Source organism: Sporothrix schenckii (assembly GCF_000961545.1).
Source record: "Sporothrix schenckii 1099-18 chromosome Unknown Cont46, whole genome shotgun sequence".
Classification (NCBI taxonomy): domain Eukaryota; kingdom Fungi; phylum Ascomycota; class Sordariomycetes; order Ophiostomatales; family Ophiostomataceae; genus Sporothrix; species Sporothrix schenckii.
The window spans coordinates 589,099-602,088 of NW_015971147.1; the positions used below are offsets into that span (position 1 = coordinate 589,099).

The 12,990-nt window shown below is 57.9% G+C and overlaps 6 protein-coding genes across 6 annotated transcripts; all 6 read right to left on the reverse strand.

Annotated features, from left to right (window-relative positions):
• Window positions 1–94: 94 nt before the first annotated feature.
• Window positions 95–2,014, reverse strand: SPSK_04103 (uncharacterized protein; the record flags this gene model as incomplete). The annotated part of the gene is made up of 1 exon (XM_016730914.1): window positions 95–2,014. The coding sequence occupies one exon, from the start codon at window positions 2,012–2,014 to the stop codon at window positions 95–97; it is 1,920 nt and encodes a 639-aa protein (XP_016586501.1).
• A 956-nt stretch (window positions 2,015–2,970) lies between these two features.
• On the reverse strand, window positions 2,971–4,386 carry SPSK_04278 (uncharacterized protein; the record flags this gene model as incomplete). The annotated part of the gene is made up of 1 exon (XM_016731089.1): window positions 2,971–4,386. The coding sequence occupies one exon, from the start codon at window positions 4,384–4,386 to the stop codon at window positions 2,971–2,973; it is 1,416 nt and encodes a 471-aa protein (XP_016586502.1).
• A 2,245-nt stretch (window positions 4,387–6,631) lies between these two features.
• On the reverse strand, window positions 6,632–7,468 carry SPSK_04503 (enoyl-CoA hydratase; the record flags this gene model as incomplete). The annotated part of the gene is made up of 1 exon (XM_016731307.1): window positions 6,632–7,468. One exon carries the CDS (start codon window positions 7,466–7,468, stop codon window positions 6,632–6,634), a length of 837 nt encoding a protein of 278 aa, XP_016586503.1.
• A 1,203-nt stretch (window positions 7,469–8,671) lies between these two features.
• On the reverse strand, window positions 8,672–9,637 carry SPSK_04458 (peroxisomal dehydratase; the record flags this gene model as incomplete). The annotated part of the gene is made up of 1 exon (XM_016731265.1): window positions 8,672–9,637. One exon carries the CDS (start codon window positions 9,635–9,637, stop codon window positions 8,672–8,674), a length of 966 nt encoding a protein of 321 aa, XP_016586504.1.
• A 523-nt stretch (window positions 9,638–10,160) lies between these two features.
• Window positions 10,161–10,880, reverse strand: SPSK_11000 (uncharacterized protein; the record flags this gene model as incomplete). The annotated part of the gene is made up of 2 exons (XM_016737221.1): window positions 10,161–10,607; window positions 10,698–10,880. The coding sequence occupies 2 exons, from the start codon at window positions 10,878–10,880 to the stop codon at window positions 10,161–10,163; spliced, it is 630 nt and encodes a 209-aa protein (XP_016586505.1).
• Window positions 10,881–12,003: 1,123 nt separating this feature from the next.
• SPSK_04616 (uncharacterized protein) lies at window positions 12,004–12,495 on the reverse strand (the record flags this gene model as incomplete). Its single annotated transcript, XM_016731417.1, has 1 exon — window positions 12,004–12,495. One exon carries the CDS (start codon window positions 12,493–12,495, stop codon window positions 12,004–12,006), a length of 492 nt encoding a protein of 163 aa, XP_016586506.1.
• Between the last annotated feature and the right edge of the window lie 495 nt (window positions 12,496–12,990).

A 12,990-nucleotide genomic window follows, 5' to 3' on the forward strand; every position in this document is an offset into this window, starting at 1 on the left:
CTTCGGGATGAGACGTGCTTTGTTAGGGCCCAATCACTGATTTGCTGTATTTGCTATATTTTCTGCTTTGTTCAAACTTGTACGCCCTCTCCGCCTACAGGTGGCCGTTCTCGATAAACTTCTTGGGCATGGGCACGTACTTGGCCCGCAGATACTCGCACAGGTTCTTGGCCAGCGTGTCCAGCCCGGAGCCCGAGTTGTAGCCCCGGTCCAGGTGGTCCTTTAGCAGAAAGTGCACCGCCCGGATGTTGCCCATCTCGAACCGGTCAATGCGCCCGCCGCCGTACTCCTTGGCGCCCAGCAGCGCCTTGAACGTGTCAATCGTCAGGAACGACCGCAGCCAGTCCCACTGCTCGGCTGTCGGCACGTAGAACCCGACGTTGGCGTCCGACGCCTTGTCGCCCGACCGGCCCAGCGCCACCCAGCCGAGCGGCGCCTCGACGGTCGCGCCAAACGTCGACAGGGCCACCGGGTTGCGCGTGTCGTACGACGCCTGGGCACCGTACGTCTGCGTCTGCGGCGGCAGCGCAATGTCCACGGGCGTGCTGCGCATGGCCGCGTCGCCAAACAGCAGGTGCACGCGGTGGCGGCATGCCGACTGCGGCACGAGGGTGACAAAGTACTCGTAGTAGCTCTTGGCCGTCGACTGCCGCAGGTCGTTGGACCGCGACACGCCGGGGCACGACTGCAGCACCGTCTCGTAGAGCTTGCGCGCGAACCCGTACGGCAGACTGGGATCGAACAGCGCCGCATCCTTGGCCTGCGCAAAGATGCGCAAGTCCACCGTGGCAATCTCCTGGTTGGCCGGGTTGGCCGGCGACGTGCCGTGCACGTGGAACTTGAGCAGCGAGAACTGGCCGAGGAGCTCCTCGCCGATGGCGTGCCGCGCCTGTTCCTCCATCCAGCGGCACTTTTCCTCAATGTCCAGCCCGACCAGGTAAAAGTGCCACTCGGCCTGGTAGCCGCCGTGCGCCGTCACACCGCAGCGCGTCGTGGGCGGCGGCGGGTGGCCTGTGATGCCGCTGACGTGCACGAGATCGTCGGCCAGCGGCGCGAGCGCAATGTTGTGCAGGTCCGCCACCACGTCCGAGTTGTAGTAGAGCGGGCCCGCGATCTCGTAGACCAGCTGTGCCGTCACCGTCTCCGTGTTGACCACGCCGTTGGTGTTCTTTTCCTTTGCAATGTCAAACTCGCCGTTGGCGTGCACGTGCGCAATCGGGAAGCCCAGGTTCAGGTGCTTCTGAGCCGCCATCAGCTCCTTGAACCGGCTGTAGTAGCCGCCCGTCACAAATGCTGAGCACTCAATTATGTGGCCCGCGATCAGCGCCCCCGCCAGCTGGTCCAGGTCGCGCGCCGTCCACCCGTGCCACCACGCCGCCACGCCCACCGTCGGCGCCGCGTCCGACACCCGACCGCAGATCACAATGTCGGCGCCCCGCCGCAGCGCCTCGGCAATGCCCAGGCTGCCCAGATACGCCTGCGCGCAGATCGGCTCGTGGCCCCATTCGGCCAGTGTCTTGCCGTCCGTCAGGCTCCGGATCTCGGACGTGGCGTCCGCGGCCATCGCGAGGAACGCCTCCGTCACGTCGTCGCCCTCGACCCACGCCACCTTGAGATCCAGTCCCGCCTTCTGCACCATATCCACCACCACCTCGGCGAGCAGCTCCGTGTCGCTGGCACCGGCGTTGACTGCTAGCTTGGTGCCGTTGCGTGCGAGATCGTGCATCGCCGGCTCGAAGCACTGCAGGAATGTGCTGGCGTACTGCGCCGTCTTCATGCGTTCTTCGAGGGGCAGCTTTTTCTCGTTGGCGTCGTCGTCGTTGCCGAGCCCGTTTGCGCTCCTTTGGCGGGCCTTGCCGGCGCCGTATCCCGTCATGACATTCTCCGAGAGCCAGTCGCCGACCACGGCGTCAACGTCTGGGTCACGGGCCAGCCGGCCAATGGCAGCCACGCGGTCCGTGAAACCGCCCGAGGCGCCGCCGATGCGGACGGGGCGCTTTACTGTTGTTGCCATGTTGTCGAGTTGTTGCATAAGAATGGCAAACGAATATTAGTAACGATACGCAAAAGAGCGTGCCTGATATCCAAAAAAAAAAAAAGCCGATAAGCTCGTAATTGTTTTCCTTTGGTGGTTTGACTTCATCTACTTCATGCCCTTATTTCGTGTCCCATTCTGACAGTACAGGAAAATGTCGAGTCCAAAAAAAAAAAAATAAAAAATAAAAAAAATAAAAAAAAATAAAAGCGGTTGAACAACAACCGTATTAGCCTCTCATGTACTTCATCTTGCCTCGATGCATCATTCTGCTCGTTATCGCTGTCCACACCAGCTAGTGCGCCGTGTCAGCGTGTGGAGGTGTAGTTAATGTTGACAATGAAACGGCGCCAGGGGCCTTCCAAGGCTGCCCACAGACAACGCCTTGGTGTCCACTAACACTAACATGCCACTAAAAAAGTGACGACACGCTTGGAGACTAAAGAAAACTATCGGGAATTTGGAAAGTGCGGGGGCCCAATCTCCAAAAGGGCCATCCCGGCGATTCCCCAGTAGGCCCCAGCGATGAATCAGTTCGAAAGCGGGATCCAGCACGTCGGAGAAACAAGTCCGCCCCGGCAAGGACCTCCTCATCCTGTCCCCTAGATTGTCCGGATACATGAGTCGCTAGAACCGTGCACCCCTCTCCGGCATCCATTCCAAAGCGTTTGCCAAGGACCACGAGCTCTCGCCCATGTGCCGGCAGGAACCGATATTCGGAAAAGGCCACGAGACAGTCACATTCGCGCAAGGTCGCAGAGGGGTTGTCCACTGGCCAAGGACTTGTCCTTGGAGAGTGGCTGACACTCCAAAAACAGACCATGCGGAATTGGCTCTACACGATGAGGACAGTGGCATCGGCGGGGAATATGTGGTTGTGCCGGTCTCGTTCGATGGTTGGAGAATATGTTCGCAGGCGCCCAACTGCGTCCGCCTCATGCCATTGGCTCGTTTTGGCCAAGGGCATCACGGTCGATTAGGTTGCCAATGTCCGGATAGCGGTCCCGGAATGCCTTGCCGACTTCCCAGTTGCGAAGCTGCCGGATGTGCTCCTCGTAGACGGGGTTGATTGTAACGTCCGTGTCCGGCGCCACCGCTTTGAGCAGCACATGTGTCGGGTCGTACGGCCAGCGGATGCTAAAGCTGGTGCTGTAGACAGCAGCGAAATGGTCCAGTGTAATTTCCGGGTGGGAAATCAGGTAGTTGCGCACGGCGGGCCACGGGATGCGGTCGATCCAGGCGGCGTGGGGCGTGGAGATTTGGGTGCGTGTTGGGCGGAGCCAGGCCGGCAAGAGGTCCCAACTCGGTTTGTCCAGCAGCACCAGCCACTTGAGGAGGGAACACATAATGTAGAAGACGGCTACTTGTTTAGGCAGCGTGTCAATCTCAAAGTAGCTGCGCACAATGTCGCCGACAATGTCGCTGATGGCATCGCAGGTGCGCCTGTCCTTTTCGAGCAGGGAGCACAAGTTGGGCTTCAACCCAAAGGCCAGGGCGCCGTTCACCGACCGCTGGTGCACCTTGGACGTGATAAACCCTTGCAGGATCTGGTCGCTGAGGCACGTGGGCGGGCCGTCGGCCGGCGGGATCTCCCATGGCTTCTTGACGACCTCGGGCAGCGCGGCCGTGACCGCCCCTGACTGTCCTGACGCGGACGTCGTGTCGTCCGGTGGCGACACGCAGCTGCCAATAGAGCTTGACGTGCCCGGCGCACCGCCTGCCAATGCCGAGGCTGCAGCAGCTGCGGCAGCCGCATCGTTGGTCAGGTCAACACTCTGCGGTTGTGAGCCCATCAGGCTGAGCTGTAGGGCGGCGTTCTGGGCGCGCAGCTGCGAGTTTTCGGTCTCGAGCATGCGCAGGCGCGAGTTGAGCAGGTGGACATCGCGGGCGCGGTCGCTGAGCATCTGGGTCAAGTAGGCGACCTGCTCGTTGAGGTTAAAGATGGTCCACTTCGTCCGGTCGCGCATCGCCTGCTGAGACTTGCGGTCGCGCGCCCGCTTGCGCTGCAGCTCGATCTCCTTGGCCGACAGTGTCGTGCTGCCGGGTGTCGTGCCCGGCACTTGGCCAGAACTGTCGGCGTTGTTTGTGAGGTTGTTGTTGCTGCTGTTGTTGGTAATTTGTGCGGTAGAAGAGTTGCCGGCCGTGGGCGTATCGAGCACCGAAGAAACAGACGCTGGTGAGGTTGTAGATGCGACGGAGCCGGGAGATGTTGCAGCGACAGACGACACACTGGACGGGACGCCCGCACACATGCCCAAGTTTGGCGGTGATGACGCGGTGCCGGCCATGGGCGGTAGCACAGAGCAGCCCACGAGTGAGGCACCTAGGGTGCCAACAGAGGACGTGGCCATGTTTTACCGGACCCAGTGCCAGGCAGTCTGGACGGCCTGCCTGACTGGGACAAAGGAGGGCGTGGTCAGGGGACAACAGGCCGGTAACCGACGAGTCAGATTGCCCGGGCCGGGTATCTTGGTGTCCTCCTGTGATATGGAGAGCCAACACCCAACCACGTCGCAGACCGAAAGCTGAAATGTTCAACAATGCAATAGCGAGCGGAAGGAGCTGACTTAGGGTGGTCAGCCAAAAAGAAGGATACGGCGAGCAAGCTCGGTTCTTGGATCGCCTCTAATGATTTATTCTTGGACGAAGATGTCAATATGTGGCCATCGACAGTCGTATCAGTCGTAGCAACGTAGTCTGCGTGGTGTTGTGCAGTGAATCAGTAGAGTCGGTCAGAAGTGGAGATGGAGAGGTTTTGGAATGAAGGGGAGGAGAGGGCTGCAAAAGATAGGGGCATATGGATCAATCGAGAAGGAGGTATCGAAGGGAAGGAGCTGAGGGGAAAAGAGATAAAACGAAGCCCATGGCAGTTTCCCAAAATGTTGGACTGAGGTGTTCTTTCCCCAGATTGGTTCGTGCTTCGTCCGTTGGGAAGGCACGATTGAGCTGTGGTTAAGGTGAACCAACAGACTCAAAGCAGTGCTTTTGTTTTCTAGTGTGTTCTGGGGGCGTTCCGGGTTTGGTAGCACTTGCCCCAAGGGGAAGCAGGGTTGCAGGACGGTCTGACCCGTTTGGGGCACAAAAGGCGCTGTCATGTGTGCTGCCTTGGCGCTCGGATGGGCTAAGAGAGAGATGTTGGTTCTAAGCTGCACGTTGGTCTTTGGAACCAACATGTCATGCCAGAATTGTATGCAAGAAGTGCATGCCTTCTCTCATGCATATTCAGGTGTCTGAAACAGGCCAATTGGCTTTAAAAGCTGTGATGAAAGACGTCAACGAGGAAGCGGTGGATGGTGAGCTATGATGAAGCTCTTTTTTTTGTTAACAAAAGACACAGCGGCAATGTTTGAATTCTGAAAACAACATATCAAAATACATTTAGGAATGATTAAAAAAGTATCTTGTACTACTGTCTTTCACTAAATGTTTGTTTCCACTGCTCAATAGTGTCGACCCCAAACCCCAGACTGCAGTGGCTTGTTTTGCGCTTCCCCGGAACCAAATTAGCGCTTTGACAGTGGTAAAAGAGCAAGCTGGAGCGGGGTAGACACCTTCCCAGGCATCGAAATAGTGGGTTTCTGCAGTGCTATATCGGGGTAATGCGGGGAGCATCTGGAAAGTGGTTAGGGGGGGGGGGCATGAGCGGAATCGCCAATTGTACCGACGCCAATGCCAATGCTGGTATGAGTGGTAGAGGGAGCATTCCAGACTGGGGGCCAGCAGTCTGCGTGAATTTAATTACTGAGTTTTGATTGCGAGACGAGGTGCAGTGGACGTCGTGAGGGCATCTCAGATTAGAGCTGAGAAGTTAAGTACAGAAACATGTGCCAAAGTACTTTGAGTAGCATTCATCTACGCAGCATAATGCAAACTACGTTCAAAACGTGGCAAAGGGATGAGGGATGGCATTTCACCCACGTGGAGTCCACATGATAACCAGGCTGCCAGGTTGCAGAAGAGAGCGATCTGCACTGGCGCACCTTAAACCGACAACGGCGTTCGATGAAACCGTGGGGAGATATGGGATATATCGACGGAGTGAAGGTGGACGACGAACTTGTGAACGTAACAGCAAATCTTGAATAGTCAACGCCAGAACTCAGAATGGACGCTGTAAATCCTCGCCTCCTTGCGTTACAAAAATCAAAACCCGCTGTCCCCAAACGAACGAGACATCGCGGGTCAACACATTTGCGGAACGAGATGTACCAAGAAACGAAAAGAATATTTCGTCTCTTTCTTGCTCTAGTATTTTCTCGCTCTTTGGAACCAGTTTCCGTTAACTGACGTTGCTGCTCTTCTCCTCTCGATGCTCCTCGGTAACACCAAACACACCGCGCTACTGATTCGTTTCATGATGAAGAGGCATCTTGCTTTGCTTCACTGCCTTCTGCCGTCTTGGGTTTGCAGAGTATTATTCTATTGGGACTATGTACGGATGCCGTAACACACGGCTAAATCTGCTACTCATGCAAGAAAATAGTAAGAAAACGTAGAGCGTAAAGGACAATGGCAAACATAAAAAAAGACTTTTTTGTACAGTTTTGGGTTTCGGCCTGGCAGAGGACTGGCAACGAAGAGACAGCGAGCTCCCGTCTACAGCCGGCTCGCCTTCCACCGGGGTGCCCGCTTCTCGCTGAAGGCAGCCAGGCCCTCGAGGATGTTCTCGCCCTTTTGCAGCTCGGCAAACTCGCGCTCCAGGGTAATCTCGACGGCGCGCTCGACGGGCGCCGTCTCCCAGCCCTGGCGGATGCCCGCGCGCGAGCAGATGATGGCGTCCGGGCTGTGCTGGGCAATGGCCTCGGCGTAGCGCACGGCCTCGGCGACGACCTGGTCCTTGGGCACGACCTTGTTGACGACGCCCCAGGCCTGCATCTCCTGGGCCGACACGTTGCGGCCCGTCAGGGCCATTTCGGTGGCGCGCTGCAGGCCGACGGTGCGGATCAGGCGCGGCAGGGCGCCGCCAATGGCGGCAATGCCGCGCTTGACCTCGGGCAGGGCAAAGTAGGCGTCGTCAGCGGCGACCACCAGGTCGCAGTTGACAATGAACTCGCAGCCACCGCCCATGGCCAGGCCGTTGACGGCGGCAATGACGGGCTTCTTGCCGAGACGGCGCGACAGCGGCTTGAAGGCCGGGGCGTTGCCCATGCGCTTGCTGGGGTCGGCATCGGGGGCCATGGAGCGGTTCCATTCCTTGAGATCCGCGCCGGCCGAGAAGGCGCGGCCGGTGCCGGTGATGATGGCGACGCTGAGGTTGGGCTCGTCGTCGAACCACGTCCAGACCTCGTTCATTTCGATCTGCCCAATGGTCGGCATGGCGTTGAGGTCGCGCGGGCGGTCCATGCGGACGAGGAGGACGCGGGGCGCTGGGAAGGAGAGTTTGAGGAAGACGGGCGTCGCCGGCGGTGGCGTGGTTGTGGGATAGGACGCCATTGTGAGAGGTGGTGAGGAAGTGAGGAAGTGAGGTCGTTGAGAGAGGAAGATGGCATGCGAGAATGGAAAGAATAAGAGGAGACGAGGTTTCGATCGTGCGGCCGTGGATGCTATGCTGATGCCGATGTCGCGAGCCCGATCTGGGAAGTAAAGAAGTGGAATAACAAGACAAAAAAAAGAAGAAAAAGGCAGATTTGGACAAGCCAACCAGGGAGCGCACAACGCGTGGGTGAGAATGATGTAGAGCAAGGAAGCGCAACCACCACAATTGACGCTCGGCTTGTGACGATGCGATGTGTGGGCGCCGGCGGGTCGGTTATGGTTGTATTGCGCCGTCTGCGGGAAGGAACACAAAACGGCGGACGATGAACAGGTTACCCAGAATAGCAAGGCCTGCAAGACAGAAGGAAAGAACCCCAATCCCCAAGCCCATGGATGGTGAACCGGCAAGACCCACCCACTACTGTAGCTGTTCTCTGACCCCACTGAGTTTCTGGTGGACCGGGTCGCTGCTTTCCTAGAAAGAGCCCCAAGTGACAAGTCCACTGAGAGGCAGGCGCGGAAATCGATACACGCGCTGTGATGAATCATTTCCTCGATTGCTTTCGGGGATTTGGAGAGCATCAACGGACAATCGGTACTTGTCGGTTCGATGGTCGACAGCGAGCGGAAAGGTGCTAACGTCTCGACGGCAGAGGATAGTATGGGCATTGCCCGATGTGGTAAGACTTAGGACTTAGATGCTGTAATTACTATGTACCTGCTACTGGTAAGGATGATATGCTAGGATGCTGAAATGTCATTGAAAGATCATCTCCTGAATATCTTCGTCTTTTCAATCGGACTCTACGGTTCCGACCCTGTTGACAGCTGTCCCCGACACCACTTTGTTGAAGCTGAGTTGGCAACGTGTGATGTGATTTATTGCCGATTTGCAGCGCCCAACAGCTAATTGCCTAATGCGGTAATCGATTCGTTATCGACCATCAGGGACTGAACTGACAAACCATCTTTAACATTGCGACAGGCCGCGTTGTCCGCATGCCACTGGTTATTTGGTTCTGCGTATTGTAATGCTGTTTCTTGAAATAATTTTATTTTGCTTCTTGTCCAACGCAATACGCTGCATTCACATGGTCCTATCTAGTCGTAACAGTACTATGTACATGGTTTTGGCCTCTTCTTCTGCCAGCTCGTCTTCGCTTACAGCCGGCTCTTCTCCTGCTTGATCTTGGCGTAGCCGTTGGACAGGGCCACGCGGCCGTCCTCGACAACGACCGTCTCAAAGGCAATGTTGTCGTAGCCGCCCTCGCTGCCCACCACCCACATGCGCGTCTCCAGCTGGTCGCCCGGGTAGACGACGCTCTTGAAGCGGGCGCCAAACGACTTGAAGCGCGCCGGGTCCGAGTTGCCGAGCGCGCGCAGCACGCCGTGCGCGGCAATGTTCCACGTGCCGAGGCCCTGCATGATGGCGCCCTTGAAGCCGCCGCCGCGGCCAAACGCGTCGTCGGCGTGCAGCGGGTTGTAGTCGCCGCAGAGGCGGTAGAGCAAGGCCGTCTCCTTGGTGGTCTGGAAGCGCGCGACGGCGTCGGGCCCGCGGTCCTGGGGCATGGTGACGGGGACCTTGGCCGGGCCGCGGGGGCCGCCGTAGCCGCCCTGCTGGATGCCAAAGGCCATGGACGTCATTTTGACGTACACGGTCCCCGTCTTGGCGTCGAGCAGCGTGTACTCGTTGTCGGCAATCATGTTGCCGCCCTTGTCGTAGACGCCGAGGACCGTTTGGTGGATCTCGAGGTCGAGGCCGTCGGAGCTCACGGGCAGCGGGCGCACAATCTCGATGCCGCGCTCGCCGTCGACCGAGTTCTGGACGTCAAAGGGCGGCACGCCGGGGACGTCCGCGGAGATCATCTTCTTGACAAAGTCAAAGACGTCCTGGTCGGTCTGCTTGAAGCCCAGGTTGATCGGGAACGTCGGGAACGCGGCGAACTTGGGGTGCAGCTCGTACAAAAAGTGCAGCTCGTCGGCCTGGACGCCAATGGCGTTGGCAAAGAGCAGGACATCGCGACGGTTGTAGCTGCACTTGATGACCGGGTACTTGTAGCCAACCGCCTTGCGGAAGTCGACGTTGTCGTAGCGCCCGGAGGCGTTCTTGACGGGCTTGTCAGACATTGTGAGGGTGGACAGGCTGTGGAGGTGAGAGAAAGGGAAGAGGAAGAGGACTATACAATAATGTTCAGAACAACATCGTCGATGTCGCTGAAGGCCACTGCAACGCTACCTCGCTCCAGCGACAGGGGCTAACAGACCGGAACTAAGGCCTGGCGTCTGGCAAGGCCAGGCCCACCGCCCATGGCAATGACCGAGGCAGTTGCCACTGAGAAATGGTTTTGGGTCCTTCAGGGGTTCATTACAGGTCTTCAAAACGCACTAACAGTCTTTCAACCATAGGCGAAACGGTTACAGTCACGATATTAAACTACTGATTATTTACACATTTCATTCGATCTTGTCTACCATCTCCTCCTCACGTTTTACCTTCTGGAGCATATGTCCTCCCCACCGCACTGTACGCCGCCGTCCGCAGTGCGTCTTCGGCCGCCACCAGCTCAACCGGTAGGGCCACGTGACGCGACCGCATAAATATGCCGACGCTCTTGCCGAAGCCGCCGACAATGCAGTTGCTCACGCCGTCCTATAGCAAGCTGCGCACCAAAATGTGCACGGCCCGCAGCTTGGGGAACTCACAGCGTTCAATCTCGTACTCGGGCCGCCAGTCGTCGCCCAGCAGCGCCTGCGCACGCCCGCTCGTCAAGAACGCCTGAAACCACGGGTAGCCGGCGTCGTCGCGCACCCAGGCGCGAATGTTGGCGTTGCCTCCCTTGTCACCTGACCGAGCAGAGACGAGGTCGCCAAAGGGGCGGATGACCGTGCCCTTGTAGTCCGGCATGGTGACTGTCGGCCCGTAATTGGGCTGCACGGCAGCCTTGTCGGCGCACAGAGCGGCATCCCTCGCGGGCGCGTCCATGAGGTGGCCACGCCAGCAAAGTTGCCGCCCGTCGACATGGGCCCATCGCGGGGCTCGCATCCGTGCACCGGCCGCACACCACAATGTCCGCGCCCGCCAGCGCCGCCACCAAGCCTGCCTGGCCCTTGTACGCATTGGCCGTCAGCATTTTGGCGATGGCTTTGGAGCGAAGCGAGACGCCAGGGGGAGGTGCTAAATGTCGACACCCAGCTGGCCCGTGGGCACTTGCTGAGTGACGTTGTCCCCCGTCACCCACGCAATCCGCACCGACGTGATGCCCGGGCTGCGGAAGTATGTGTCCGCCGCCTCGGCCAGGGCCTGCGGGTGGAGTGCGCCGCCGTCGCCGATGGCGCCGGAGCAGTTGACAATACGAATGGCGCGTTTCATTCTGGGCTATGTGTACAGGACGAGATGCCGCATATCCGTAGAGTGTACGGATGTAGAGCTACGTTTCCTGGATCGTTTATATCAACCTCCAGATGGCCTTGTCCCGGCATTCACGGGCGCCCCCGTGCCGGCGACCGGGCTCTGCAAGGGCCACCTGACTCGGTAGGAGTGTCATGGGATTTGCGTTTGGGTTCTATTCGAGGACGAGCGAGGCCGGCCTGCCACACCGGATTTGCATCACCGGATTGCATCACCGGATTGCATCACCGGCGGGGAGGAGGACGTTACTGAGCAATGATTTGTACGCCCAAAGAGGAAACTGTTAGAACAGGAAAACACCCTTGGGTAGCATGGTCTGCATGGTCTTCAAGGACTGACAGGGAGGCCACGGGTCTGCCACGGGGACGGTGCGCACAGGGCACGTCTACACCACTGGCAACTGCCATAGCTGTCCCCAAGATCGCTGCCAATGAGCCCCAGTGCCGAGGATCTGGATATGGATATGGAAATGCACTGACCAAATTGTCCTCTAACAAACCAATTGAATCACTGCTCCCACTGATACAAATACAACGAACACGCACGGTTGAAGCTTCTTGGCCATCGACCTAGCCGCAATTCGCCGGTACTTGATTATTTATGAGCCGGTTTCTGGGGACCCTTTTCCGGGCCAAGTCAACAAAGCCAAGGCTAGACTTGCCGTCCGTAAAGAGGCGGCATGGAAAAGCGCCAATGAAGCATCAAGCCACCGAAATGCAAGGGCGGGAAGACAGCGCAAATGGATGCGGAGACGACGGCGATTTGGGGACCGTAAATGGTATCCAGAACGGCGCCCAGGACGGGCTCTTTCCCCAAACTGAATCATCGCGCAGGAAAAGGCTCATCCGCCCCTCCCTCACACTACAGACAGGGCTGCCTGCCGCGCTAAGCACTAGCTCTTCCTTGGATTTTTATTTCTGCTGTTGCTGTCCACAAATGCTCCCTGGCAGCTTCCCTCTCCCCATTTTCGCTGTCTCCTCTTTACGGAAGGAGGCCCTTGCTTTCTTCGCTCTGTTACCCACTGCGGAGAACGATACGACATCACTATTGCTGCATCTGTCTTACGGAATTCGCTGGAATTGATTTAGTGCGTGGCAGCGTGGGTGAGACGGAGAGAGACGGCGGAGGTAAGGACCTCGCCTGCTCGCAAGACGTGCTGCAGCAACGTGAACGAGCCTTTGCGAGATGCCTGCCCACAAAAGATAGACTCCGGGTGGCGTCTCTCCACCCGCCGCTCCTGCCCCCTCAGAGTAGTGCGACTGCCCGTCGATGCCGGCCGCAACTTCCCTCGCGCCTCTCCACCCTCTTTTTCCCCCCCGTCGCCTTCCACCGTCGATGCTAACCACCCACTCGCGCCTGCCTTCACAATACATCGTAGCCCCCCTCTGCGCATGCTGCTCGGAAACGGGCAAGTCTTGCGCACAGTCGCAGCCACTGCCCAGCCGGCGGCCACGCCTTCCCCCGTCTTTTCCTTCTTTTTAGCTTCCCGTCGTTCGAGCCTTCCCATAGCGCCATCTGGGTGGGCATCACGTTTGAGAAAGAACTTGGCCCTTTTCACTTGACCCTTTGTCTCCATTTTGTGGAATCTCTCCTCCTCTTGGCTTTCTCATCACCGTCCAACTCTCTTTGTGTACATCCACCACGCGTATCTTGTTTCCGCTCATCGCATACTCCAAAGACCCTGCTCATACTCCGTATCTACCGACCCACGGAGCGTATCGTCGTCAGCGCCCCGACTAGACCGGGTTTACGAGGATCTCAGCCCCCCGGTTCGCTCTTGTTTTTTATTTTTAATTTAATTACTACTCTCGCACAATTGGGGTCCAGCACGCCGTCGCTTGGGTCGTGTCATTGTGTTGCCTCGATCAGAAACTGGTGCGTAGCGTGCTTATGTGGGTTTACCAGAGGCGACCCTGGCCTTGCCGAGCTTGCCTTTGACCTGTCGACTTTTTTCGATACTATTTTTTGCTGGGCATTTCTCCTCCTTATGTGACATCTCCAACAAATCGAGACGAGAGACTTGGGACGAATTCGGATTGCAGCTCGCCATCGGGCCAGACTTTTAGTAAGT